The sequence below is a fragment of the Erinaceus europaeus genome, chromosome 1, assembly GCF_950295315.1.
Source record: "Erinaceus europaeus chromosome 1, mEriEur2.1, whole genome shotgun sequence".
Taxonomy (NCBI): domain Eukaryota; kingdom Metazoa; phylum Chordata; class Mammalia; order Eulipotyphla; family Erinaceidae; genus Erinaceus; species Erinaceus europaeus.
Window position 1 is genome coordinate 168,990,450 of NC_080162.1, and position 27,806 is coordinate 169,018,255.

The window sequence follows — 27,806 nt, forward strand, 5'->3', positions numbered from 1 at the left end:
GCCAACACATGAGTAAATGGATCTCTCACTCCTTCTCTCTCTTGGCTCACGTGTACTCCAACATGTATGTGTTCTAAATTTTTCTGAATAAAGTTTAAAACTCCTGGGGGAAGAAAAAAAAAAAAAACCTGGCATGCTACTTTGTAGTGTGTATAACCAAGGTTCAAACCTGGTCCCCAACAAACTGAAGAAAGCTTCAGTGCTATGGGTTCTTTCTCTCTTTGCCTTTCAACCTTGCTCTTTCTATCTGAAAAGGTCGGTTCAAACTGTGAAGAGCCAGACAGTCAAAATAAATTACTGAGTATATCTGGCTGCTATCTTGTTTCTTGAAATTCTAATCTGTCAATACTATTGTTAGATGGCTTTTAAAAATAAAAATATGAGAGTCAAAGAGATAGCTTGCCTGATAAGAAATTAGAAGAAAACTAGTTCCTGAAATTAATTTTGAAATTTTTACAGGTTCCTGAGATCTGAACATGTAGTTAACTCTCCTCTCTCTTTAAAAGTAAAAACAAGAATCAAGGCAAGAGGGTCTTAACAAATTAACACCAATTGTTTTTCACACTGGATATGCTTCAACTTGATGAGTTAGCTATTCTTTTTTGTTTTATTGTTTTAAAGTATTTGGCTTGGAGCAAATAAACCAACAATATTATTTAAATTTAAAGTTAGATTGCAAATCACTGAGCAATAGAAAATTCCATATATCCATTTAATACTCAAAAAGTTGTTAATTAAACATTAAGCCAAACATCTAAAAAAGAAAAAAAAAAAAAAAAGAAGAAAAGAAAAACCTCACATACCCCGAAGGTAAAGTTTCTGTGCTGACATTTCCAGCCTGCTGACGTAAAGATTCCACATAACCATCTGGCTGTCTCGATTTTGCTGCTTCAAAAGTAGAATTATTCTCAGAACTAGAGATGGCAGAATCAACCGTACTTCTAGCTTCAGAACCAAATGCTGGACTGTTTGACAGAATACATTCACTGTTTTCTGAGGAAGTCAGTATTTCTTGAACTGGAGGATCTTCAACAGTAGTAGTAGTGCAATTTGAAGACAAGGCGGTTTCCTCAGATACTATTACAGTACCCGTAGAGGAAGCATTATCAATTGGTGCAGATGAGGGTGATTCTCCATTAACTGCAAAGGGAAATTATTTAAATTAATTAATTTATTTGCTGCTGGTGCTTTGTATCTGTAAATTTATTTGTTTATCAATAATTGTATTTGCTCTCAGAGGACTTTCCTCCTCTTTTCTTTTCCTCCTTCCTTTCTCCCTCCCTCCTTTCCTTTCTTTTTCTTTCTGCAAAAGCACTGCTCAATACTGATTTATGTTCTGCTGGGTACTGAATCTGGGACATCAGAGCCACAGGCATGAGAGTTGTTTCCATAACCATTATTTCATATACCCAACTTGCATTGGGCACTTTTTCTGCACTGCTCCACTACTTATGAAACTTCCTCTTTGCATGGTGTTCCCATGTGGTGGTCAGGGGCCCTAAAACCCAAGTCCTCTTACAGAGTAGTGTGTGCTTTACTGGTGAAATATTTCACATTTCCTTTAAAGAAGAACATTAGTAATACAATCTAGAAAGCTATGTCAAAACAACCCTTAATTCATCAGTTAAATATATTCAGAGTTCAATGGTAGAAAGAATTAAATAGTAAGTGCAGAAAAAAAAAAACATGACAGTAACATCCATAGTAGATGGATACTTTCATCAATCTATTCAAACAACTAAATATTTAAGGAAGAAGAGTTAAATCTCCAAATTATATACACTTTATCCAGGATGGGGAACATCTGGCCCACTGGCCATATTATTATTTGGTCTGGCCCTGCCAAAGCAACCAGAGCTTTTTTTCATCGCAACATTAAGTGTTGTTGTTGTTGTTTTGAGTTATTAATGTTATTAATATCCAAATGGTCCCTGGAAGGAAGGAAGTTTCCCTACCTCTAATTTAGATGAGGAGAGCAATAACAAGAAATGAAAACAATTCTGTTTAATCTTTTTTGAAATGAGCATTTACCATCTTAAACTTTTCATGAATCAGAGGTAGACTCAATAAATTATTGTCAGAAAGAAATTAGATCTTTCTTCATATCTAGTAACTGTCTCATAATAAACAAATTCATCATTTGTTCACATAGGGTATTATTTTTCAACCTCTTCGGGGAAGTCACAAAATGTTTCATTAAAATGTAAAATGTTTATGGGTAAATAACCCAGCGTTGTTTTTTACTTTGTCTTAGTACTTGATAATTTAAAAGCTCTTCTGGTGGAAGAAGAAAATAAAAAAAAACAAACACTGGATTCATGTTTTATTATGAACCATAGTTAAAAAAATTTGTTTTTTATTTGTTTTGAATGAAGGGATAGAAAATAAATCCAGGGCCTAATGCAAGTACAATACTACTGAGCCTTCTCCCCACTCTGATTTTTTCTCTCTCTCTCCATATATATATATGTGTGTGTATATATAATTATTTTCAGAGCTAGAGTCTCGCATATGCACAATTTCACTGCTCCTGAGCTGCTTTCCCCACCGCCCCCCACACAGAGAGAAGGGAGGGAAAAAAAAAAGAAGAGAAACTGTAGCAGAATTCTCCACATTTCTATGGTATTCTCATGTGGTGAATAGGCTTGAAACTGGGCCACTGCATGACAAAGTTTATGCTCTCCCTGGCGCACTCTCTTCAGTCTCCTATATATTTTGTAGAAAACAGAAACAGGAGGGGGTAGGGAGAGTTACATAAACACTAGTCCACCAACCCTAGAATTCAACCTATTTTTCTGTCCTCTGTACTATTCATGGTAAGCTCACATAGTGGATCAAGTCCTAAGCCTCATGCATGGAAGTCATGTTCACCTTCACGGCACCTTTGTGCTAAGAATTTAAAAATAAATAAATAAATAAATAAATAAATGATTGGTTCTTCTTATAGGTACTCTCTTATACTATTATTTAACTGTAAATTTAATTTAGAATAGGTAATATAAGGCAGAGTTCTTTGAAAAATCATTACTGTGGTCTCAAAATCCTTGAGGATGTAGTTCACACTATGGTGTCTTCATACAATCCATAAGAGATGGGATATCAATATTACCTTTAAAGTATTTTAATTGGTCTGTTTCTTTGGAGACAATTTCTAATAATTTAAGACAGCATCTTCCTTCCTCTCTTGCTAGTGGAAATTTGAGATAAAAGGTTATTCTAATAATTTAAGACAGCATCTTCCTTCCTCTCTTGCTAGTGGAAATTTGAGATAAAAGGTTATTCACAAAAAATAAACCAAATTTAAAAAAACCAAACAGTATTTTGTCCCATTTTCCAGTTATCTTAAGTTAGAGAATAAAAACTTCACTAAGCTAATTGCCTATCCATAGGATATCTAAATCCCTTTTTCTTTTAACAAATTAACTTGAAAATTCAAGTAAGGGTTAACAAGGTTCTCTCTGTCTCTTTCTGACATTCAAGATGTCAAAGTGAGGATGGAGTAGGTCCTCTGGGGCCAAATTCCAGATTTCCTAGAGACTTCCAAAAGGGGCTGTGATCAACAGTGCTGACAACACAGGAGCCAAAAATCTGTATATCATCTCCATGAATGGGATGAAGTAATGATTAAACATATTTCTTGCTGCTGGTATAGATGACACTGTGATGGCCAGTCAAAAAAAGCAAACCAGAGCTCAGAAAGAAGGTACATCCAGTGGTGGTAATTCGACAATGGAAGTCATGCCAGAGAAAAGATGGTGTATTTTTATATTTTGAAGACAATGCAGGTGTCACTGGTAACAATAAAGGGGGAATGAAAGGTTCTGCCATCACAGGACTGATTGCAAAGGAGTGTGCAGACTTATGGTCCAGGATTGCATCTAATACAAACAGTACTGCATGATTCACTGGTGTATTTGTAAAAAAATAAAATCTTATTTGCCCCCCCTCCCATAGCCCCCCCCCCAAAAAAGTTAACAAGCTTACAAAAAAACCCTCAGGATAATTCATACTGAATATAATCCCATTCTTGGAGATGGATCAACCTGCCAATGCCCATGCTCAGCAGAGAAACAATTACAGAAGCCAGACCTTCCATCTTCTGCACCTCATAATGATTCTGGGTCCATACTCCCAGAGGGGAAAAGAATAGGAAAGCTTTCAAGAGGGGGGATGGGATACCAAGTTCTGGTGGTGGGAATTATGTGGAATTGTACCCCTCTTATCCTATGGTCTTACCAATATTTCCATTTTATAAATAAAAAAACCCTCGGAATAATTCATACTGAATATCCTCCCTACCTAGGAAAGAGACTACATATCTGTTTTATCCACAAACCCATCCAATTTTATTTTAATTATTGAATTGCTTCTTTGCATGTTTCTACTTTTGAATACTCTTCCATAAACAGAAAAACAGGAAAGAACACAGGTTTTGGAATCAAAAGATTAAGATTTCAGCTCTAGCTCCTAATATACATACTGGTAATCTAAGGTAAATATTAAGATGCCTCAGTGCAATGTCTTAAGTTATAGTAACAGCTTAGCTTATATATTAATAAACTGTGTCATAAATAGTTCCAGTTACCAGTGTCATTGGCAGGCTCAGATGTGAGTGGTTTTGGAGCTGGTGTACTTTTGGGTCTGGCAGCAACCTGAGACGGAGATGAAGATGTGTTGTCTCCATTAACAATATGTGAACAGCATGAGTTTTGGACAAGGGTGTTTTCAGGTACGTGGTTTTCTACTTCATTAGTACTTTCAATAGGCAACCTTAAAAAAAAAAAAAGATATTTTTGTTTCAATGAGTTAAACTCAGTTAAATATGTTTGAAGTAGAAGTTCTTTGTTTGAAATGACTTAATAACAGACCAAGTACAGTAGAATCAGCACCTGAAAATATAAAGGTATATTGCTATAACATTGATTTGTTGGCGGCCAGGCATACTCAACTAAGTGCACAGGACTTGGGTTTGGGGGGGAGGGGTGAAGCAGGTCTGAATATGTCTGTCTTTCTCTCCCCATAGCTCTCAATTTCTCTCTGTACTATCAAGTATAATGGGGGTGAGAGGGGGGAGGCAAAAGTGGCCACCAGGAACAGTAGATTTACAGTGCTGGCAACCCAGCCCCAGTGATAACCCTGGTGGTAACAATGAGTAAGTAAATAAACAAATCCACAAACAATCTATTTGTTGCTGAAGAACAAGTCTGAACAAAGTCTTGAAAAACTACCATTGAAAACAATTCAACTATATGACATTTATATATAAGCTTTAAAATGAGACGGTTAAGGTTACTACTGAAAAGTTCATATATAAGAAATGGTATATTACTTTGCTGCAAATATCAAAATAAAGTATTCTACCTGGTAGCTGTCCTTGTTGAAGACTCTACATTTTCATGTAAGGCATCACCATTTTGCTGTATTTGTCCTGAACGTAAAAAAGAAAAAAAAAATTAGGTTGCTGTAAATTTCATCATTTTTTTTACTTTCACATTTTAAGACACATATAATTAGCTTACTGGCTGGAGATGAGCTGCAGTTTGTCAGATTTTCTTGTTCAATTACAAGTCCATCAAGCACAACTGTTAATTCACCAGTTTGAACTATGCCATTCTTGTTTTCCATAGAGAGTTTTAACTGTTCTTTCACTTTTTCCACTAAAAAAAAAATTTTTCTACTTTAAATGCTTTTCCACATACATAAATATATCTCATAAAATAAAGCTACATATCAGAATTGTTCTAACTCAATATCTAATGTCTACATATAGAATTATTTTCATTATCAATTAAAAGTTATAATTACTACTAATGGAGCCTTCAATACTACACCAAGATCATTCTCCTTCACACCCAGTCTGCTTAGTTCTCTCCTCTCCTCAAATTTCCATTATTGCATTTAATTGTCCCTTTGAACAGTCTAAACACAGAACACAAACATATACCTAGATAATAACTGTAGTGACTGCCTCAGCTAGCTCTTAAGGTCAAGGCAGTGCAGAAAACCTCTTGTGGCTGAGGCAAACTTTCCGCAAGAGCATCAGAATTTGGTCACTGGTTCCAGCCATACTCATTTTAGCTCTGTGTTGGGGACTAAGGAGACAAACTATTTTAAGTCTCAGTTTCCTTATTACAAAAGGCAGACAATAAATGAACCAAACTAAAGAAACTATGATAAAAAGACCAAACGCTGGGCCAGCAAAATTACTCTTTTGGATAGTGTGCTTCCTTTGCCGTGCACAACAATTCAGGTGTGAATTGGGTTCTAATTACTAACCAAAGGCAAGATTTCTCTAGTAAGAATGAAAAGACTGGGGCCAAGTGAACCTGGTTACACACACACACATTACAGTGCACAAAGCTCTGGGTTTAAGCACTTGGTTCCCACCTGCAGAAGGGAAACTTCACGAGTTCAATTTCTGTCTCTATCCAATAAATAAATAATTATTAAATGAAAAGACTAAGTCATTTGCACCACCATAAATTTCTACTCCACATCACAACAATAGCATCAATAAAGACAATTAGATGTGTTAATACATATTTCAGGGACGTGAAACTGTAACCCTACAATAATAATCTTGCAAAACAGTATTTTCTAAAAAAAAAAAAAGTACAAGAGCATGAATTTCAACTTTATATAGGGTCTAATAATTCATAAATCTGAAGAAAGCTATGCTGGTCACCATTCTATTTCATTTTTTGTTATCTCTCCATTTAAAGTATCTGAAATCTGGAGGTCCGGATTTTGTTAAAATATTTAGTTGGTAGTATAAATTCTTAATGTGGCAAAGTTTATACCTTAAAAACATTATAGAAGGAATTATATTAAGTGATAGACAATAACATGAATTTAGGTGAAGAAAATGTCAGAGCATAAGTAAAGGGAGAAATTAGCCATATATATATTTGCTTCCAGGGTTATAGCTGGGGCTCAGTGTCTGCACTACAAATCCACTATTGTTAGAGGTCATTTTCTCCATTTTTTTTTTGGTTGTTATTGTCGTTACTGTTGCTGTTGTTGTTGGATAGGACAGAGAGAAATTGAGAGAAGACAAGAAGACAGAGGAGGGGAGAGAAAGATAGACACCTGCAGACCTGCTTCACCACTTGTGAAGCGACCCCCCTGCAGGTGGGGAGCTGGGTGCTCGAACCAGGATCCTTATGCTAGTCCCTGCACTTCGCACCATGTGCGCTTAACCCGAGGTGCTATTACCTGGCCCCCTCATTATTTTTCATTAATTTTTTGTTGTTGTTGTTGTCACTGGGGCTTCACTTCATTGCTCCAGACTGATGATTTTTTTCCTCCCAGCTAGAAAGACAAAGGCAAAGAGAAACAGAGAGTGACCATAGCACTGAAGCTTTCTTCAGATAGTAGGGGCTAGGCTTGAACCTGGGTTGTGCACATGACAAAGCAAGCACACTAAGTAAGCTATTTTGCTGTGTCTGTTCAGAAATGATCTCATGAACTCCAAAACATATTTGAATATGGAAGACTACTGGGTATGTATTATAGGAGAATGATCAAAAACTATTATGTTCATGAATTCAACACATTTTTAATAAAGAAATTTTGTTAAAATCTACTAAAGTATACTTAACAAAGAAAAGACCTAGCTGTAAGATATATATATATATATAGTGAAGCAGTGATAAAATATCAGAACCTCAAGCTTGAGTTCCCAAGTTGAACTCCCAGTGTTACATGTGCCAGAATGATGCTCCAGAACTCTCACAAATAAATAAATGAATAAACCTTTAAAAATACACAATTAATGTTATGGTTTTCTAACTTCTCTATTTACTTTTTAAAATTTATTATTATTTATTTATTTTACTGTTTATTATAAACTGAGAAAGGAGAGGGAAATAGAGAGGAGAAGAGACAGAAAGACATTTGTAGACCTGCTTCACTGCTCATAAAGTAGACTTCCTGAAGGTGGGAACCAAGGGCTTGAACCTGGGTCCTTGAGCACTGTAATGTGTGCACATAACCAGGTACGCCACCACCTGGCCACCACTTTACTCAATTTCCTATAGCATATGAACTGAAAACATGCAACTTTTAGAAAACAGGAAGCATTAACCTAAATATATAACACCAGCATGCTATCCACTACTATATAGTCACTAACCACATTTGATAATTGATATACAATTAGTGCAATTAAAGAACTTAGTTTTTAACTTAATTTTAAGTAGTCACTTGTGAATGCTTTTCTGCTTTTTAAAGAAATATTTTAAATGTTTTTATTTATTACTGGATAGAGACAGAGAGGAATTGAGAAGAGAGGGGAGACTGAGAGGGAGAGACACCTGTAGCCCTGCTCCACCATTCATGAAGCTTTCCCCCTGCAGGTGGGGACTAGGGGCTTGAACCTGGGTCCCTGCATACTGCCTGCCCCCTTTAAAGAAATATTTTTTTCCATGTGTCTGCATGTTTTTCTTTTTCTTTTGTAGTTTCGACTTTTTACCAGTATTCATCATTATCTTTCTGTAAAGGTAAATGCTGGAATATCCTTATTTTGTTTTCTTAATTACAAGTGTGAAATCCATTTCTCCTCTGTTATGATTCTGACATATGTGTTTGACATTGGCATCCTTCTCAATATAATTTAATCGTAACTGTTTTTCTTGGATATATCAATTGTGCCATATCTTTCTTGGTCTATATTTTGTTAGATCAATACTACTTGTAATTTCTTTCTTTGTTGCCTCTATTATTTTTAATGTGTCTGTGTTTACTATTTTATTTCTAGTTTTTAAGTTAAACACACACACACACACACACACACACACACACGACTGGACCCAGAGCCTCCCTGCACCAGTTTTCATTCTCTATTTTAGAGGAAGAGACAGAGAAAGATGTGAGATCTGTACCAGCAAGATAGTTCACTTGGTTAGTACATGCTCTGTCATGTACATGGCCCAGGTTCAAGTCTTGCCTCCACATCATTGGTGGAAGCTTTAGTGCTGTGGTATCTTTTTCTCTCTCCTATCACCTCTATCTGGAACTATTGTGCTACTGGAAAATCAAAAATGTGTCAACACTTTTCTGACAATCCAATATAATAATAAAAGCCATAGAAAGATCTTTTGAACAACAATTTCTAAAGAACTGTGCTAACAAAGCTACATTTTATTCTGAAGAGCCAAGAAAAATTACGTAACAGTTTAAAATACTAGCATGAGCACTCACATTACCATGAACAAGGCTGTGGGTTCAAACCCCAGCACTTCATGGGAGCACCACTGCACCAGAGGAAGCTTCAGGGGCAGTAGAGCAGTGCTGTAGTATGTCTATCTCTCTGCTTCTCTCTTTCTCTCCCTTCTCTCTACAGAATATAAAGAATAGAAAAGTTGGCCTAGGAGCAGAGGCACTATATTTGCCCAAGGCCCTGGCACTACAAAAACAAACAAAAATAAATAAAAAACCCTTCAAGTCTAAATTGCCAAGAGTATGTCAATAAAATCTAGTGGTACTTATATCATATAATATACTGAAGAGGATCAGGGGTAAGGCAGCACTTTAACAGTGGAATGCATAAATTCATGTATGAGGCCTCTGATTCAACCCCTAGCACATCACATATACTAGAATGGTGCTCTGTTCTCTTTCATAAAACAGAATAAATTTTTAGTCACACAATAGGCAGCCAAAAGTCAGAAAACCAGTGTCCTCATCACAACTCTTTAAGTACTGGTGTTCTCAAGCAAGTCATTTATTTATTTATTTATTTATTTATCTATTTATTTATTGCCTCCAGGGTTATCACTGGGGCTCAGTGCCAGCACTACGAATCCACTGCTCCTGGAGGCTATTTTTCCCATTTTTGTTGCCCTTGTTGTGGTTGTTATTGGTATTGTTGTTATAGCTGTTGTTGAATAGGACAGAGAGAAATTGAGAGAGGAGGAGAAGACAGATAGGAGGAAAGACAGACACCTGCAGACCAGCCTCACTGCTTGCGAAGTGACCCCACTGTAGGTAGGGAGCGCGGGGCTCGAACCAGGATCTTTATGTAGGTCCTTGTGCTTTGCGCCATTTGAGCTTAACCTGCTACGCTACTGCCTAACCCCCATAAGTCATTTATTTTTAACAATAGCATGAGTGACTAAAATTAATGTCACAGATCTCTTCTTTTAAAGTACTATGATCCTATCACGAGAATATATTTTTGAAAAACATGTACTTTCCTTTTGAATAATGTCACTCATAGTTCAAATGCTGAAATATTAACCCCTGGTATATCAGAAGTTGGCCCTACTTAGAAACAGGATTTTTAAAGAGGTACTCTAGCTAACATTATGGTGATTTAATCCAATACAACCAACCAGTAAATCTGAGCACAGATGCACAGAGAAAAAAAAAATTATGTGAAGATATAGGATGGGTTGCTCTGAAGCCAAAAACAAATTGCTCTGAAAACATCACTCTGGCTAGCATCTTGATATCTGACTTTCAGCTCTCAGAAATCTTGAGAAAATGCACTGCTTAATTCCAATCCAATTCAGTGGTATTTTGGCATGCTAGACTGGCAACTGAATACATTTTCAATTATTTAAAAAAAAAAGTACTATGAGACTGGGGACTGGGCAGTGGTATAACCAGTTGAGTGTATTTTACAATGTACAAGGACCTCCATTCAGGTACCCAGTTCCCACCTGCAAAGGGGAAGCTTCACAGGTGGTGAAGCTGTACCTCTATCCAGTAAGAGGTGTCTCTCCATGTCTGTCTGTCTCTTTCTCTCCTCTTCCCTCTCAATTTCTGTCTCTACCCAATAAGTAAACAAATAATTTTTTTAAAAAAAATACTCATTACTAAATGGTGCATATAAAGCTTCTACAACAATTTCTGAAGTTGTTCACTTAGAAATGTGTGAATGTATAAAACTTTTATTTCTCCTCTGAGGATATTCTGCTCCATTAAATGACTAAGTGGTAACTTTTATGCTTATACAATTTATGAGTTTCATTTCAAGTAAAATGCAATTATAAATTTCTTACACAATCATTTTGGAAGATAAGTATTACATTTTTATATGAAGGATAATTATAGCATTTATATAAAACTTTAGAACAGTCCAATATGATAGAATTGGAAAAACAATTTAAATGGCAATAACAGAGCATAGTTTAAAAAATTACAATGTGGTAAAATATATAAAACTAAAATCAGCTCTCAAAACATACCACATTGGAAGCTTCCAGGAACTGTACAGGAAATGCAAATAATACACTGAAACTAAGCAGTTTGTGAAATTAAATACAATCCCATCTTTTAAAAACATATACATAAACAAAACTCGTGAGAATGTGAATAGCAATTATCTCTGGGTTCTGAGGTAATAATAAATAATGTGTACCAAAAAAAAAGTGATCAGGCCATTCCATCAGCTGAGGCCTGAGATTTCCAAACAGATTTGATGGGCCTAGACCTCGAATAAATCCCTCTCTCCATTGTTACCGGTCACTTATTTTTTTTTCCTCCAGGATTACTGCTGGGGCTCAGTGTCTGCACTATGAATCCACTGCTCCTGGAGGCTATTTTTCCCATTTTGTTGTCCTTGTTGTAGTTGTTATTATTGTCATAGCTGTTGTTGTTGTTGGATAGGACAGAGAGAAATGGAGAGAAGAGGAAAGAATGACAGATACCTGCAGACCTGCTTCACTACTTGTGAAGCAACCTCCTGCAGGTGGGGAGCAGGGGTCTCGAACTGAGATACTCACACTGGCCCTTGCGCTTTGCTCCATGTGCGCTTAACCCACTACACTACCACCCAACTCCCATTACCAGTCATTTCTATCAGGAACAAGAAAATAGATCCCTTTGTGGGACCCCATAGGGCCTTGGCCTCAACTTGGATCAACAATGGTAGAGAATGGTCCATCCCCCAAAGGAAGGATGAACAAAATACTCTATGCTACACCTGAGGAAGATGGGTCTTGATATTGGGGCAGCATGGAATGTTTCTACTTGTGACCACAGAATGTGAGCTCAGATCTACAGGGATGCAGAGGTCACACAGGCTCCTAAGCTAATTATGGGCCCTAGATCACACCAAATTGTTGGGGTTTACAGTAATATTTATACCCATTTCCCATATTAGGGAGCTACTCTCTTCCCTGATCCAGCTTTCTGGTCCTTTTCCCAGCCATGACATCATCTCCCCAGACAATAACTTGGATCCACCTGTATATCAGATTTCAGGCTCAGGCAAAAAGAGAAAAAACAAACAAACAAACAAAAAACCACTAGTATAGCCACAGGCCCTTTGGAATTTAACTAAAATATGCCTACTAGCTATCTACAAAATGGATGACCACCCCCTAACTCTTCATCCACACTATTCCAGTTTTTAGGTTCATGACTGGTCAACAATTTGTTTGGCTTTGTATGTTAACTCTCTTTTCAACCACCAGGTTCCAGACGCTAGCATGATGCCAACTAGACTTCCCTGGACAGTGTCCTGGAAGCTCTGCTTCCCCAGAGCCCTTCCCCATTAGGGAAAGAGAGAGCCAGGCTGGGAGTATGGATCGACCAGTCAACACCCATGTTCAGCGGGGAAGCAATTACGGAAGCCAGAATTTCAACCTTTTGCATCTCACAATGACCTTGGGTCCATAATCCCAGAGGGTTAAAGAATAGGAAAGCTATCAGGGGAGGGGAGGGGATACAGAGTTCTGGTGGTGGGAATTGTGTGAAGTTGTACCCCTCTTATCCTATGGTTTTGTCAATGTTTCCTTTTTATAAATAAAAAATTAAAAAACATTTAGAGAAACAAGGTTAGAATGTAACACTTACATTTTCTGTTGTGTAATAACAGAGCTTGTTTCAAATCTATTGTTGCCTTTCCTAACAAAGCGTCTGCTTTTAAAGTGTGATGACTCCAAACTCGAAATTCCAAAGTAGTCTGTGGGGTCACATTTCTGAAGGGTAAAATAATAAATATATCAGAATATATACATATACTTAAACATAAATCACTTCAACAATATTAAAATAGCATAATTTGGCTTACTGAAGAAAGGTAACACATAAGATATTTATATATTAATAAAGCCACTTCAAAGTACATAAGGATAGTAACTACTGGGTTGTCAGAACAGTTATGACATATTTTTCTTTTTAAAATTTTATTAGTGATTTAATATTGATTTACAAAATTACATGTCAACAGAAGTATAAATCCACTCCATTTCCACCACCAGGGTTCTGAATCTTTAGTCACCCCACTGTAAGCCACCAAATGAGCCAGCCACCATCTCTACAACTATCTGTCTACATTTGTACATAACTGCCCCATTTTTCTTCCAGATCCAATCCTCTCATCCCCTTCAAGCCACTCATGACAACATTACTACTTCCATATGTCTCTCTCCCTTTTCTCCTCTGGGTGCTGATAAAGCTGGATGGAGTTCAAAGTCTTCTCATTCTTCCTATCACTTCTCCCCTACTAGGAGTATGGGTCAAGGTTGTTTTTGGGGTGCAGAAGGTAGGAATTCTGGCTTCAGTAACTGTTGGGAATATGTGTGAGCCTGATAGAGCTTAGGGAGAACCACCCCCATCTTTGGATGGAGGTCTGAGAAGATAACCTCTTGGTAAGTCTCTCTCAACTGAGGTGAGCATAAGGGGGGAAACTCAGACTTGGTTCTTTCCTTCTTGACTCTCAGATCCACAGATACCCCAGTACTTCCCTCCATTAACTGCAGGCCACATGGCCACAGATTCACTCATTCAAAGTCACCTTCTGATCACAGAAGAACACATCTTATCACACACTTCATCACACACCTCAGACCCCAGACAAGAGAAATTCCAAACTATATGGCTTTTGATATCCATCTTCTCACCCTACGGGTTTAACCCCTATGCTTCTCTCAAATACCTTTGGATAATTAAGTTGCTTGTGTTATGGAAAATAACTGTCTTGTATCTTATCAATTCCTGTCATACCAACCCCCTACCTTAGGGGCATGCTGACTGTTAAGAAACCTGTAATTTCTGTCATATTGCAACAATAATTACCTCCATTGCTTTTCTATTTAACTCATGTCAATTTTGCTAATAAACGGACTCTAGGATTCTGGGACTCAAGGACTCAGATTCTAGACTCACGCTAAGAGTCCCCTGGTGTCTTTTACTTCGTGTCACCCCTGTCGTGAGTGAGAAAGAACCAGCCCGTTACCTTTCCCCTGGAGGACACCCTGCCGGAGAAGGAGAGAGACACCCCGAAAAGTAACTGCTTCTCTACTGGACATGGGCACTGACATGTCAATCCATACCCATAGACTTTTTCTATCCTTCCCCAGCGGATCAGAGCTCTGGAGAGGCATGGTTCATGACATATTTTTCAATGCAAAAGTGTATCATGTGGCCAGGTGGTGGTTCACCTGGTTTAAGTGCAAGTGCAAGGACCCACACTAGGATCCAGGTTTGAGGCCCAGTCTCCCCACTTGCAGAGGGGAAGCTTCACAACTGGTGAAGTAGGTCTGCAAGTGTTTGTCTTTCTCTCTCCCTCTCTACCTCCCCCTCCTCTCTCAATTTCTCTCTATCCTATTTAATAAAATGGAAAAAAATGACCACCAGGAGCAGTGGTTTTATAGTGCTGGCACTGAGCCCCAGCAATAACCCCAGAGGCCCCCCCCAAAAAAAAGATAGAAAAGAGGTATCATGACTTTTCTGATAGCCCAATAGGTAAGAACTTTTCTACTTAATAAACCAAAATATTAGCAGTACATCAAGAAGCTGAGATTTTATAATACTATATTTAAACAAATTTCTTATGTTTTAAACAACAGAGGAGATTAAACAACACAAATTTATAACATACCTCAAGAATGAAAAAATGTAGGATAATTAATTTACTGTCTCATTTTTACAAGAAAATATGAGAAAATACTATGAATATATGGAAATAGCTTATAAAGCAAAAGCATTATAAAGCATCATATGCTTCATCATTATAGAAAATGAAATTAACCAAAAATATTTTACAGATTGGGCTGCCTTGTCATATTAGAAAATAGCAATCATTATTTTGAAATCTTACAAAATAGTAAAATCAATCCATGAAACATGCTTACTTCAAAAATACTACACTCTTTATATAAAGTACTTACACAAGTAGCTGTTCATCCCATTTTGGATTAGAAGAACTACTGGATTTTGATGTTTTCTTAATTTCTCCATCTACAACTACTTCTGTATATATTGCTGTTCCAAACCAGTTCTTTTTTCTTTTAAGTTTGGCACTAGAAACTAATAAGAATATGATCACCAGTAAATATATAAATCAAATAGCGACAATTTGTACTAATATGTCAATTTAAAAAAAAGAAAACTTCTTGCAGACCAAGTAGTGTTGGATCAGGTACAGTGTACATGTTACAATGTACAAGGACCTTAGTTCAAGCCACAAGTACCCACCTACAGGGGGAAACTTCACAAGTGGCAAAGCAGTACTGAGGTGTCTTGCTTTCTCTCTCACTATTTTCCACTTCCATCTCAACTTCTCTTTCTCTAACCTATATATATATATAATTTCTTTATTGGGGGATTAACTATAATTAATTAATCAATTATACTTGGCAGTATAATACAATAATTTGTACATGCATAACATTTCCCAGTTTTCCAGATAACAATTTGACCACCACTAGGACCTCCTCTGCCATCATGTTCCAGGACAAACATATATTTTTTAAATGAACTACCTGTGTTTCTTGTGCAACATGAACACCTTTCATTTGTCACAGAGAAAAAAAATAAAGAAAAAGCATGGTTAACAATTCCTAAGAACTGTTTGAATGTTTTAAATTTTGTTTAAATAACATTTAAATATATAAACTATACAATTCAATGTTTTTCACATATTCAGAATTATTCAACCATCACTGAATTTAAGGTTAACATTTTACTATCCCCTGTAGAAATCCCGTAACACTAAGCAGAAACTCTACTCTTTCTCAAACCTCTAATACCCTCACTTATCCTAGCCTTAAGCAACTACTAATCTACTTTTTGTCTCCACAGATTTGCTCATTCTAGATAATTCACATAAATGGATTCACACAGCATATGATCTTGTAACTGGCTTAACTTAGCATATCTTTAAGATTTATCCATGTTGTACTATATGTCAGCACTTCACTCTTCATTTTTGCTATTGTGAATAACAATGCTATGACCACTAGCACAAAATTTTTTTGTTATGTAGACATATCTTCCCCTTTCAGGCATATATGTAGGGAAAGAATAGTTAAGTCATACAGTATTTGTAACTGCCAAACTGTTTCGCAAAGTGACTGTGCTGTTTTACATTCCCACTGACAGCAGATTTTTCCACTCACCAACTTGAATTTAAAACTAACTGCATATTTCAAGAATCACTAATATATCTATTAACAATGGCTCTACCACACAGTATTTGTCACTTGTTCATTCTGAAATTATAAAACTGTACATTAAATATATATTTGATAAGACTTGAATATAATATAAATATATGTACATACACACACACACACACACACACATTGATAAGACAGAGGGAAACTGAGAGGAGAAAGGGAAATAGGGAGAATGAAAGATAGCTGCAGTACTGCTTCACCACTCTTGAAGCTTTCCCGCCACCCCATAGGTGGAGATTGTGGTTTAAACCTAGGTCTTTTAATATGGTAACATGTGCACTCAATCTTCTGCACCACTGCAAAGGCCGAAAGTTTAGTACAACCTCTTTACCTACAAAGTTGATTTTATAAAAATTAACTATTTGCTTTTTTCAAATAAAACCTTTAAAAGAAAACTGCAATTACTGAAACTATTTACAACTCTATGAAAGTATTAAAAACTTAGTCAAAGACAACCTCACCAATGTAACCTGGAACCCAACTTTCCCAGAGCCCCACCCCACTAGGGAAAGAGAGAGACAGGCTGGGAATATGGATCGACCTGCCAACACCTGTGTCCAGGGAGAAACAATTACAGAAGCCAGACCTTCTTCACCCCATAATGACCCTGTGTCTATACTCCCAGAGTGATAAAGAATAGGAATGCTATCAGGGGAGAAGGGATGGGATACAGAGTTCTGATGGTGGCAATTGTGTGGAGTTGTACCCCTCTTATCCTATGGTTTTGTTGATCATTATTAAATCAATTAAAAAAAAACTTAGCCAAGACTTGGAGGAAGCTTTGTTTTAAATTTAGGTCAAACATTTGATTTTAAGTAATTCCTACAGTAACTAATTCAAGTGGGGTAAGGGAGAGCATATACAATTCCAGGGCAAAGTACTGACATTAAGTACTAATAAACATAAGTTAACAAAATCACCTCTATATTCAAGTATCTATGAATACCTCTGTTCTGAGATGAGAAATGATGATTTCCCTTCTATGATATATATGTACCTGTTTTATATGCTAAGGACACAAACATAAAAAGTTAAGGCTCCATTCTAAAGAGAAAACAGTAGTGTAAGCATTCAACACAAATCGCTGCTAAATTTATGTAATAATATATTCTGCAGTAGAAGAGTTTGAAGTATAGTAGCTTTCAACATTAATATCTAAAAAATAGCAAGGGACACTCAAAGGAAACATTATATTTAAATACCAATAACATAAAGCAATAAAAGACTATCAAGTAGTACTTGAAGTGCTATTACCAAGATCCTGGAAAAATATTTTCCCATCCTTTCCTTTTGCAAGCTGTTCTAAATTTAACACCACTATAGTAAATAAAACGCAGTAGCTTCTTTCTCCCAATAATTCCTCAACCAAGATTTTTTTACTCCAACAAATGCAGTTCTCATCTATCTGATGGGAAAAGGAAAAGTCAGTCTAAAGGACATGTTAATAACAAAGTGTCACCTCACCAATGTGTCTTGGAACCTCACATCCACAGAGCCCCAATAAGGAAAGAGAGTCAGGCTGGGGGTATGGATTGACCTGTCAATGCCCATGTCCAGCAGAGAAGCCAGACCTCCCACTTTCTGCACCCCACAGAGATTTTTGGTCCATACTCCCAGAGGGATAAAGAATATGGAAGCTTCCAATGGAGGGGATGGGATATGGCACTCCGGCGGTGGAAATTTTATGGAATTATACCCCTCTTATCCCACAATCTTACTGATCATTATTAAATCACTAATAAAAATAAAGTTGAAAAATATAAAGCAAAACTTGGGACCGGGTTTGGTTTACTGCACCAAAGTAAGAGACTTTGAAGTGGGGAGAAGGCTTCAGTTCCTGGAACATGATGGCAGAGGAGGACTAGAGGGGGTTGAATTGTTATATGGAAAATTTGAGAAATGTTACACAAGTACAAACTACTATATATTACTATTGAACATAAACCATTAATCCTCAATAAAGAAAAAAAAAAAGAGTGTTTTTTTTTTTTAAATGGTGCTAGAAGGAAGGGCCAGGCAGTAGCACAGTGGGTTAAGTGCACATAGTGTGAAGCACAAGGACCAGTGCAAGGATCCCGGTTCAAGCACCTGGCTCCACACCTACGGGCGGGGGGGTGGGGGGGTGGGTCACTTCACAAGCAGTGAAGCAGGTCTGCAGGTGTCTGTCTTTCTCCCTCCTTTCTCAATTTCTCTCTGTCCTGTCCAACAACAAAAATGGAAAAAATGGCCGCCAAGAGCAGAAGATTCATAGTGAAGGCACCAAGCCCCAGCAATAACCCTGGAGGCAAAAGAAAAAAAAAAGTGCAGGAACAGCTGGAGCTGGATATGTTAAAAAAAAAAAAAGAAGGATTGGGGAGGTGGAGGAGAAGAGTATAGTACAGACCTTTTTTTTACTTGTCACACAAATTAACTCTGAGTGGACCATAGGCATTAATAAAAAACATACAAAATCCTAGAATATAATATAGGAGAAATTCAGTTGACACTGGTATGCACTAACTTTTTACACAAAACATCAAATTAAGATCCATGATAGAAATCATTGGTAAGATTTACTTCTTAAAATTAAAAAAAAAACTTCTTGAGGCTTGGGAGGTGGCAAAGTGGCTTAAAAGCATGTGGTCCGAGAGTGGGGTGGTAGTGGTAGCGCAGCGGGTTAAGCGCATGTAGCACAAAGCTCATGGACTGGCGTAAAGATCCCAGTTTGAGCCCCCACTCCCCACCTGCAGGGGAATCGCTTCACAGGCGGTGAAGCAGGTCTGCAAGTGTCTTTCTCTCCCCCTTCTCTGTCTTCCCCTCTCCATTTCTCTGTCTTATCTAACAATGACATCTATAACAACAATCATAATAACTACAATAACAAAGAAAAACAACAAAGGCAACAAAAAGGAAAAATAAAAAAAATTTTTTAAAAGGATGTGGTCCTGAGTTCCATTCCCAGAACCACATATGCTATCTGCTTTTCTGTCTCTCATGCTAGTAAATAAGTTATCTTTAAAAAAGTTTAATTGGGGTGGAGGGTAGATAGCATATTGGTTATACAAACAGCTTCTCATGCCTGAAGCTCCAGAGTCCCATGTTCAATCCCCTGCACCACCATAAGCCAGAGCTGAACAGTGCTCTGGTTAAAAAAAAAAAAAAGTTTAATTAGAGATTTCTGCTATGCTTGTAATGCCAAGACCATGAGGTCCCAGGTTCAATCCCCAGCACAAGCCAGAGCTGAACAGTTCTCTGGTATCAAAAAAAAAAAAAAAAAGTCTGCTATGTGGAAGACACTAGTTATAGATGTGACTTAGCAAGGAAGAGAAGGGAGGACCATAAGCAAAATGGGCAAGAATATATATATATTAGTCAACTCATATCTGTGACCTTAGGAGAACTATTGCAGTTTCCAATGGAAAGAATGGGGACACAAAACTCTTGTGGTAGGGACAGTGTGGAATTATACCCCCATTATCTTATGCTTTTGTAAATATTAAATAAATATTATATTGTAATAAAAAATGCAAAAAAATTGCGATATATTTACACAATGGAATACTACTCAGCTGTCAAAAATGATGTAGTTATCTCCTTTGCATTCTCTTGGATGGAACTTGAGGACATCATGTTAAGTGAGATAAGCAAAAAAAAGAGAAGAATGAGTATCGAATGATTTTACTTAACAAGCAAGGACAAAGAGAGAGAGAACACAAAGTGAAAACATGTACTGAACACTGTGTATTGTACCAAAACAAGGGATTCTAGGGAAGGAGGAGCAAGCAGGGGAGGAAAAAGGTCTGGGGGGTCTGGTACATAATGAAGTTATACACATGTACTGTAAAATGTAAAGCATAAACTCCTTCAACAAAAAAACAAGTAAATAAAAAGAAAGCTTAATCAGTGTATTACTATTTTATTATGAAAATAACTTACCAGTTACCTGTAACTGTAACCTTCCACTGTGGTTAGTACTAGTATCAGACCTTGGAGAAGCAGTAGCCATGTCCCAAAATTCAGCTTAAACCTACAAAAAAAAAAAGTACATTTTAGACAAGAGATTATAATTTTCAAATCTATCTTAAAACTGTCTAATTCAACAAGAGACCACACAGAATAAAATATTTCAACCCATCACATATTGATATATTCACAGACATATCTAGGTCAATTTAAACAACAAACAAAAACTGATAAAATTAAGAATCATGAGTCACATATAGATTTATAAATAGAAGTAATTTAAACCTATCTTTATAATTACATACTATGTGCAGCTTTATTTATCAGAGATACCCAAGTAGGTTCCTCTTTACACACACACACACAATTTATTTATTTATTGGATAGAGACAGAGAGAAATTAAAAGGCAAGGGGAAAGATACCTCCAGCAAAGCTTTCTCCCTGCAGGTAGGGACTGGTGACTTGAACACAGACCCTTTCCCATTGTAACATGTGCACTCAACCTAGTGTGCCACCACCCATCCCCTACCTTTCAATATTTTATTGTGTATTTCCTAAAGTTAAAAATAGTCACCTTGTCAGCAAGAAAGCTACTCTAGGAGGGTGCCTGCTTTGCCATGCACGCATCCCAGGTTTAAGGCCCCAGTACAAGACATGGAATACTACAGCAGTGGGGGAGGTTTTGATGTTGTGCTGTTCTCTCTGTTTGTGGCTGGCACATGAGCTCGCTCCCTCTCTCCCTCCCTCCTTTTTGCTCTCCCTCCCTCCCTCCCTCAAAAACTCAGTATTACTGGAAGCTCCAGTAGCAACAATGAAGATGTGATCTTAAACAGAAATAATACAATGATTCACAAGTTTAACTAGTTTATCACTACCACCTAATTTACAGTCTATGTTCTATAATTTTACTGTAAAATTGTTTCACTTCCTAACACCTTACATTAGTACACAGCATTTGTTATAAGCAATGAACCAATGCCAATACATTATTATTAACTAAAGCTCACGATTCATTCAAGTTAGACAAAACTTAAGCAGGGCTGAAATAAATAGATGAAAAATACCAGAGAGACTAAGGTACAAGGAATGAGATCTGATATACATTTCCACTTGTAGTGTCAGAAAATGAAGAAAGAGGAGGCCATAGAAGGTGGGAATGAGTTAATTTTCCAGAAACTGTAAAAATATTTAATCATAAATCTAAAAAAACACCACAAGTAAAAGATGGGATAAGTATAAAGATCTCCATACACAGCGCTGAAACTGCAGAACACAAAAAGGGCTATATTGAAAGCAGTGAGAGGTAATAAAAGTACATGCAAAAGGAAGGCGGTAAATGGAATTTTCAGCTGCAGCAGTGGAAGCATATAAGGTAAAACAAGTCATCTACAAAATTTATTTACCATCAAACTCTCATTGAACAAAACAGAAGGTAGTAAAACATTGTTACATAAACCAACAAAGTTTACTAATAGTAAATCTTTCTTTCTTTCTTTCTTTATTTCTTTCTTTTTTTTAATGTACCCCAGGAATGAAACAGCTCTTGATCCGGGCATCAAGCTAGGATGAACAAAGACCTGTATCTGTTCTGCCCCTGATATAAGGGCACCACCAATGAGGTGTCTACCCAATGTCAATGGGTACTAATAGTAGACCTTGCCTTTAAGAAAAATCATATCAAGAGTAATGTTACCACAGAAGTATCATCTAAAATGCAAGAAGGAATAATATATTACAGTGCATAACACAAAAAGGGCACAAACTATTAAAAATAGAGAACAACAACAACAAAAAAAGACATGCATATAGTAAAGGAACGGCAAGAGTAATAAATGAAAGAGTTAATGCTGTGATTCCTTGTATGCCCAACAGGGATTATGATCTGCTTTAAACATTATAGTATTCCCAGAAAAATTTTAATAACCATGAAAGAATAGAAATAAGAGTATAATGTTCAAACTAGCAGAGAAGAAGAGACTATAATAAGAAACCATACAAACAAACAAAAGGTTAGATATGATGGGGGGAAAATGCACAAATAGCCAGGGCTACTAGAAAGCACAAAGGATTCTAATACAGAAATAATTATAATTAATGTATATGATGAATTCCAAACTATGAGAAAAAGACACTTACAAAATAAAGATGCTAATGGATAAAAACAAAATTACTGAAAAGGACATACCACACGAATATAAAGAAAGCTGAGATTACTGAGAAGAGCAGACTAAAACTGTTAAGGAGATCAAAGAAAAGGACACAAGATTCAACTCAGTAAATATAAAGCTTTCAAAAAGTTGCCCAACTTTGCTTTTTCCTCTCTGCCACCTTAACACTGCAACCTCAGCAAAAAGAAAGGGAAGACCTTGTCCTTCTAGGAAACGGCAACACTGGTATAAGAATGTCTAAGTCCACAAACCAGTCAGTTAGAACGAGAATACAGATAATGTGGAAGATATTCCAACTACTTCTCCCAGTAATGCTGACAACACGTCTAACGCACCTCCAACTGACTACTGCATCCAGGCTACTGTTCCAGGGGCTGCTAGGGAACTGAATTATCTGCCCAAGTCATCTCCCAAACTGCCAGTCTACACTGCTTTTCCAAGGAATCCAACTAGTGATGTGACTGGAGTCCATATTATTCTTCAGAGTACTGAACATTAATCCAGTACATTTACCACATAAATCCAACAATCCAAAGAGGTTGAAAAGTTTCCACTATGCTGAGCTTGAAAGCCCTGACTCCCCTTAGTGTCCTAAGTCCCAATGAAGAGTTTGTAGGTAACAGAATTCCCACAGACACTGCTGATCAGGCGTAGGATAAAGACAAGAATTTCTCTTCTTTAGACTGAGACAGAAGTCAAGAGTCTCAGCAAAAAGATAAAGACAGGAGGGACTGTCCTGCCACAGATAGCTATGATGACTAGCCACCTAGAAGAGGTGATAGTAGCTTTGAAGATAAACATCATAATCATTATGGAGACTGGAATTGCAATGATGACTAAGATAGCAGCATTATGATAGAGGATATAACTCAGGATAAACACTGAAGAAAATGCATGTGGTAGTGGCTACTATACGGATAATGATTATAGAGTAGGGGGACCACTACGAAGACCAACATGACAGACAGATCATGGACTCCAAAGACTATTACTCTCAAGATGATTACAGGTAACAGTGGAGGTTCCTCCCCAAATCCCATACTGAATCTAAAGTCTCAGGGGAAGCCTAAAGATCATGACTCCTCTGCTGGCTCCTCCCAGTCTAGTCTTCCAGTCTAGTGAAGGAACTTCTGTCTTTGGAGGAACAAAGCTGATTAATCCAGGTGTGAAAGAGTAAGAAGTAGGACAGAAGCTACAGAAGAAAAAGGAGAAATAAGCACTAACTGCTTGTTTTCACAGGTCAGACATCAGAAATCTTATGCAAATAATGGAAGAAATTCCAACCATTTCAGCAGATTAAACTAGGAAAGATGAAATTAAAGCAGATGAAGGGAGTATCTCAAAAAGTAAAAATGTGTATAGCAATGTCAAAGAGATGGAGGGAACAACAACCAATGGAAGGACTCTGGAAGAAAATATAGCCCCCCCCCCAATAAATAAATAAATAATGATTCCAAATCTGTGTATGAGCCACAGAAATCCTAAGAACCTAGCTTTTAAATTCAACACTGTAAGCAGGCTGTTTTCCTAGTTGATGGTAAAGATTAAAATGTAGGAGAAGTTTACATAGAGTAGGCTTCTGCATCCTACAATTTTTTCTAGTCTCTCTCAACCCTGAATGCTCCTAAACAGTAAATCACTAGCCAGATAAGACAGAAGGAAATACATCACTTCCTGGGAAAGGTAGAGGGTTTAGAGTAAGGGTGGGTATTCAACAGTGGGAACCTCAAGTTCAAGTATTAGAAGAAAAAACTGACAAATTGGCTATTGTGGGTAATTTTCGTACATCTCAATTTTTCATAGGTTAAGTGAACCCAAATACATAAAAAGCAATATAAGGAATAAACTATCAGAAATTAAAAACTCTTCTCAAATACATAAGATGTACAGAAAAAACACATACTGACAGATAACGGAAATTTCACTGAGTTTCAAAGACAATATATCATGCTGTTCCCAAGCTCTGATCATAATATTGCAAGTTAAAAATCAATAATGAGCAGCCCAGAAGATGACTCAGTAGATAAAGTATAACTTTATAACAAAGGTTCTGAGTCTGATCCCTGGTATTTCAAGTGCCAGAGTGAAATTCTGATTCTCTTTCTCTCCCCTCCTCTTTCACAAACAAATTTTTAAAATGTGTTTTAAAAAATAAAATAAAAAATATAGTAAGTAGATAAACACTTCTAAGCATTTCTTGGATCAGAAGGAAACAGTTAAAATCTTTAAAAGTGGTAATACTAGCTCATATAAAGAACAGTGGCATATTATAAAAACTATTACTAAAACGTATACAATGGGAGCTAGAAGTGGCACAACTGTTAAAGCATACTAGCCACCATGCAAGAGAACCTAGATCTAAGCCCCCGGGTTCCCATCAGTAGAGGGGAAGTTTTACAAACAGCAGAGCAAGCTACAAGTGCCTCTCTTTCTCTACCTCCACATTTTTGTCTCTATCATAATTTAATAAATAAAACTATAAAAAATAATTTTAAAAAATAACCCTAAACTACGAGGGTCAGATGGAGGGCCACACCCTGTACAACACCTGAGTAGCCATTTGTGAGACCCAGGATTCAAACCCCGAGCCCTCAGCTATAGGGAAGAGCTTGATATGCAGTGAAGCGGTGTTGCAAATGTCTTTCTTCTCTCACTTCTATTTTAAAAAAATAAAGAAAAGAAAAAGGGAAAAAATGGTCACTGCTATTGGAAATCATCAGGCAATACAATAAGGTGTCAGGCTACAAAATTAACATTCAAAAGTCAGTGGCATTCCTCTATGCAAACACTAAGTTGGATGAACATGAACAGACAATTCCTTTTTCTATAGCAACAAAAAACAATAAAATATCTAGGAATAAACCTAACCAAAGAAGTGAAAGACTTGTATACTGATAATTATGAGTCACTACTCCAGGAAAAAGAAAAAGACACAAAGAAGTGGAAAGATATTCCATGTTCATGGATTGGAAGAATTAACATCATCAAAATGAATATACTACCCAGAGCCATCTACAAATTTAATGCTATCCCCATCAAGACCCAACCATATTTTTTAGGAGAATAGAACAAATGCTACAAACGTTTATCTAGAGCCAGAAAAGACCTAGAATTGCCAAAAGAAAAAAATCTTAAGAAGAAAGAACAGAACTGGAGGCATCATACTCCCAGATCTCAGATTGTGTTATAGGGCCACTGTCATCAAAACTGCTTGGTACTGGAACATGAATAGACACACTGACCAGTGGAATAGAATTGAGAGCCCAGAAGTAAGCCCCCATACCGATGGACATCTAATCTTTGATAAAGGTGCCCAGAAGACTATTAAATGGGGAAAGCAGAGTCTCTTCAACTGATGGTGTTGGAAAAAAATGGGTTGAAACATGCAGAAGGATGAAACTGAACCACTATATTTCACCAAATACAAAAGTAAATTTCAAGTGGATCAAGACTTGAATGTTAGACCAGAAACTATAAGATACTTAAGAGGAAAATATTGGCAGAACTCTTTTCCGCATAAATTTTAAAGACATCTTGAATGAAATGAATCCAATTATAAAGAAGACTAAGGCAAGGGGCCCAGTGGTGGCACAGTTGGTTAAGTACACATGTTACAGTGTGCAAGGACCTGGGTTGAAGCCCCTGGTCCCCACCTGCAGAGGGCAAGCTTCACAAGTGGTGAAGCCGGGCTGCAGGTGTCTCTCTGACTCTCTACCTTTCTATTTCCCCCTTTCTTCTCAATTTCTGGCTGTTTCTATCTAAAAAAAAAAGTAAGATAATAAAAAAATTAAAAAGGGAGTCGGGCGGGTTAAGTGCATGTGGCGCAAAGCGCACAGACTGGCGGAAGGATCCCAGTTCGAGCGCCCCCCACCCCCACCTGCAGGGCGGTCGCTTCACAGGTGGTAAAGCAGGTCTGCAGGCGTCTGTCTTTCTCTCCCCCTGTCTTCTCCTCCTCTCTCCATTTCTCTCTGTCCTATCCAACAACAATAATAACAACAAAAAGGAATAAATAAATAAGTAAAAGAAGACTACGGCAAGCATAAACCTATGAGACTACATCAAATTAAAAAGCTTCTGCACAGCTAAAGAAACCACTGCCCAAATCAAGACACCCCACACAGAATGGGAGAAGATCTTTACATGCCATACATCAGACAAGAGGCTAATAACCAGAATATATAAAGAGCCTGCCAAACTCAACAAGAAGAAAACAAATTAACCCCATCCAAAAATGGGGAGAGGACATAGACAGAATACTCACCACAGAAGAGATCCAAAGGCCGAGAAACACATGGAAAAATGCTCCAAGTCTCTGATTGTCAGAGAAATGCAAATAAAGACAACAATGAGATACCACTTCACTCCTGTGAGAATGTCATACATCAGAAAAGGTAACAGCCAACAAATGCTGGAGAGGTTGTGGGGTCAAAGGAACCCTCCTCCACTGTTGGTGGGAATGTAAATTGGTCCAATCTCTGTGGAGAACTCTCAGAAGGCTAGAAATGGATCTACCCTATGGTCTTGCAATTCCTCTCTTGGGGATATATCCTAAGGAAGCCAACACATCCATCCAAGAAGATCTGTGTACACATATGTTCTTGGCAGCACAATTTGTAATAGCCAAAACCTGGAAGCAACCCAGGTGTCTAACAACAGATGAGTGGCTGAGCAAGTTGTGGTATATATACACAATGGAATACTACTCAGCTATTAAAAATGGTGACTTCACCATTTTCAGCCTATCTTGGATGGACCTTGAAAAATTCATGTTAAGCGAAATAAGTCAGAAACAGAAGGATGAATATGGGATAATCTCACTCTCAGGCAGAAGTTGAAAAACAAGATCAGAAGAGAAAACACAAGTAGAACCTGAACTGCAATTGGTATGTTGCATTAAAGTAAAAGACTCTGGGATGGGTGGGGGGAGGGGAATACAGGTCCAAGAAGGATGACAGAGGACCTAGTGGGGGCTTTATTGTTATGTGGAAAACTGGGAAATGTTATGCATGTACAAGCTACTGTATTCACTGTCAAATGCAAAACATTAATTCCCTAATAAAGAAATTAAAAACAATTATTTATTTAAAAAAAAAAGACTGATATAGCTTAAGAACTTCTTTAAATACTAGAATTTCTGACAGTATCAAATAGTGGCAGAAAAATTTAAATAAATGTGACTTATAAAACATTACTGCTAGTGTTTAAATTGCTAAAATGCTATTGATGGTAAAATTCATAAAAGTGCTGGAAAACAACTTGGTACCATCATGTAAAGCTGAACAG

At 37.1% G+C, this 27,806-nt stretch overlaps 1 protein-coding gene and 1 pseudogene across 4 annotated transcripts in view; one reads left to right on the forward strand and one right to left on the reverse strand.

The window, feature by feature from the left end:
* The window catches only part of WWP1 (WW domain containing E3 ubiquitin protein ligase 1), a 108,867-nt gene that overhangs the window by 54,387 nt on the left and 26,674 nt on the right, over positions 1-27,806 (reverse strand). For 3 of the 4 annotated variants that reach the window (XM_016185659.2, XM_060199306.1, XM_007517349.3), the window contains exons 3-9: positions 20,328-20,418; positions 15,123-15,261; positions 12,805-12,929; positions 5,520-5,657; positions 5,362-5,428; positions 4,586-4,770; positions 804-1,140 (exon numbers count right to left, since the gene is read on the reverse strand). In XM_016185659.2, the coding sequence (XP_016041145.1) occupies positions 804-1,140; positions 4,586-4,770; positions 5,362-5,428; positions 5,520-5,657; positions 12,805-12,929; positions 15,123-15,261; positions 20,328-20,397 (1,061 nt within the window). In that variant the 5' untranslated portion in view covers positions 20,398-20,418. Of the gene's footprint in view, positions 1-803; positions 1,141-4,585; positions 4,771-5,361; positions 5,429-5,519; positions 5,658-7,215; positions 7,323-12,804; positions 12,930-15,122; positions 15,262-20,327; positions 20,419-27,806 lie in introns of those variants that run through there. The other variant, XM_060199311.1, reaches the window with a different exon arrangement.
* Positions 3,481-3,901, forward strand: LOC107522234 (large ribosomal subunit protein uL14-like; annotated as a pseudogene).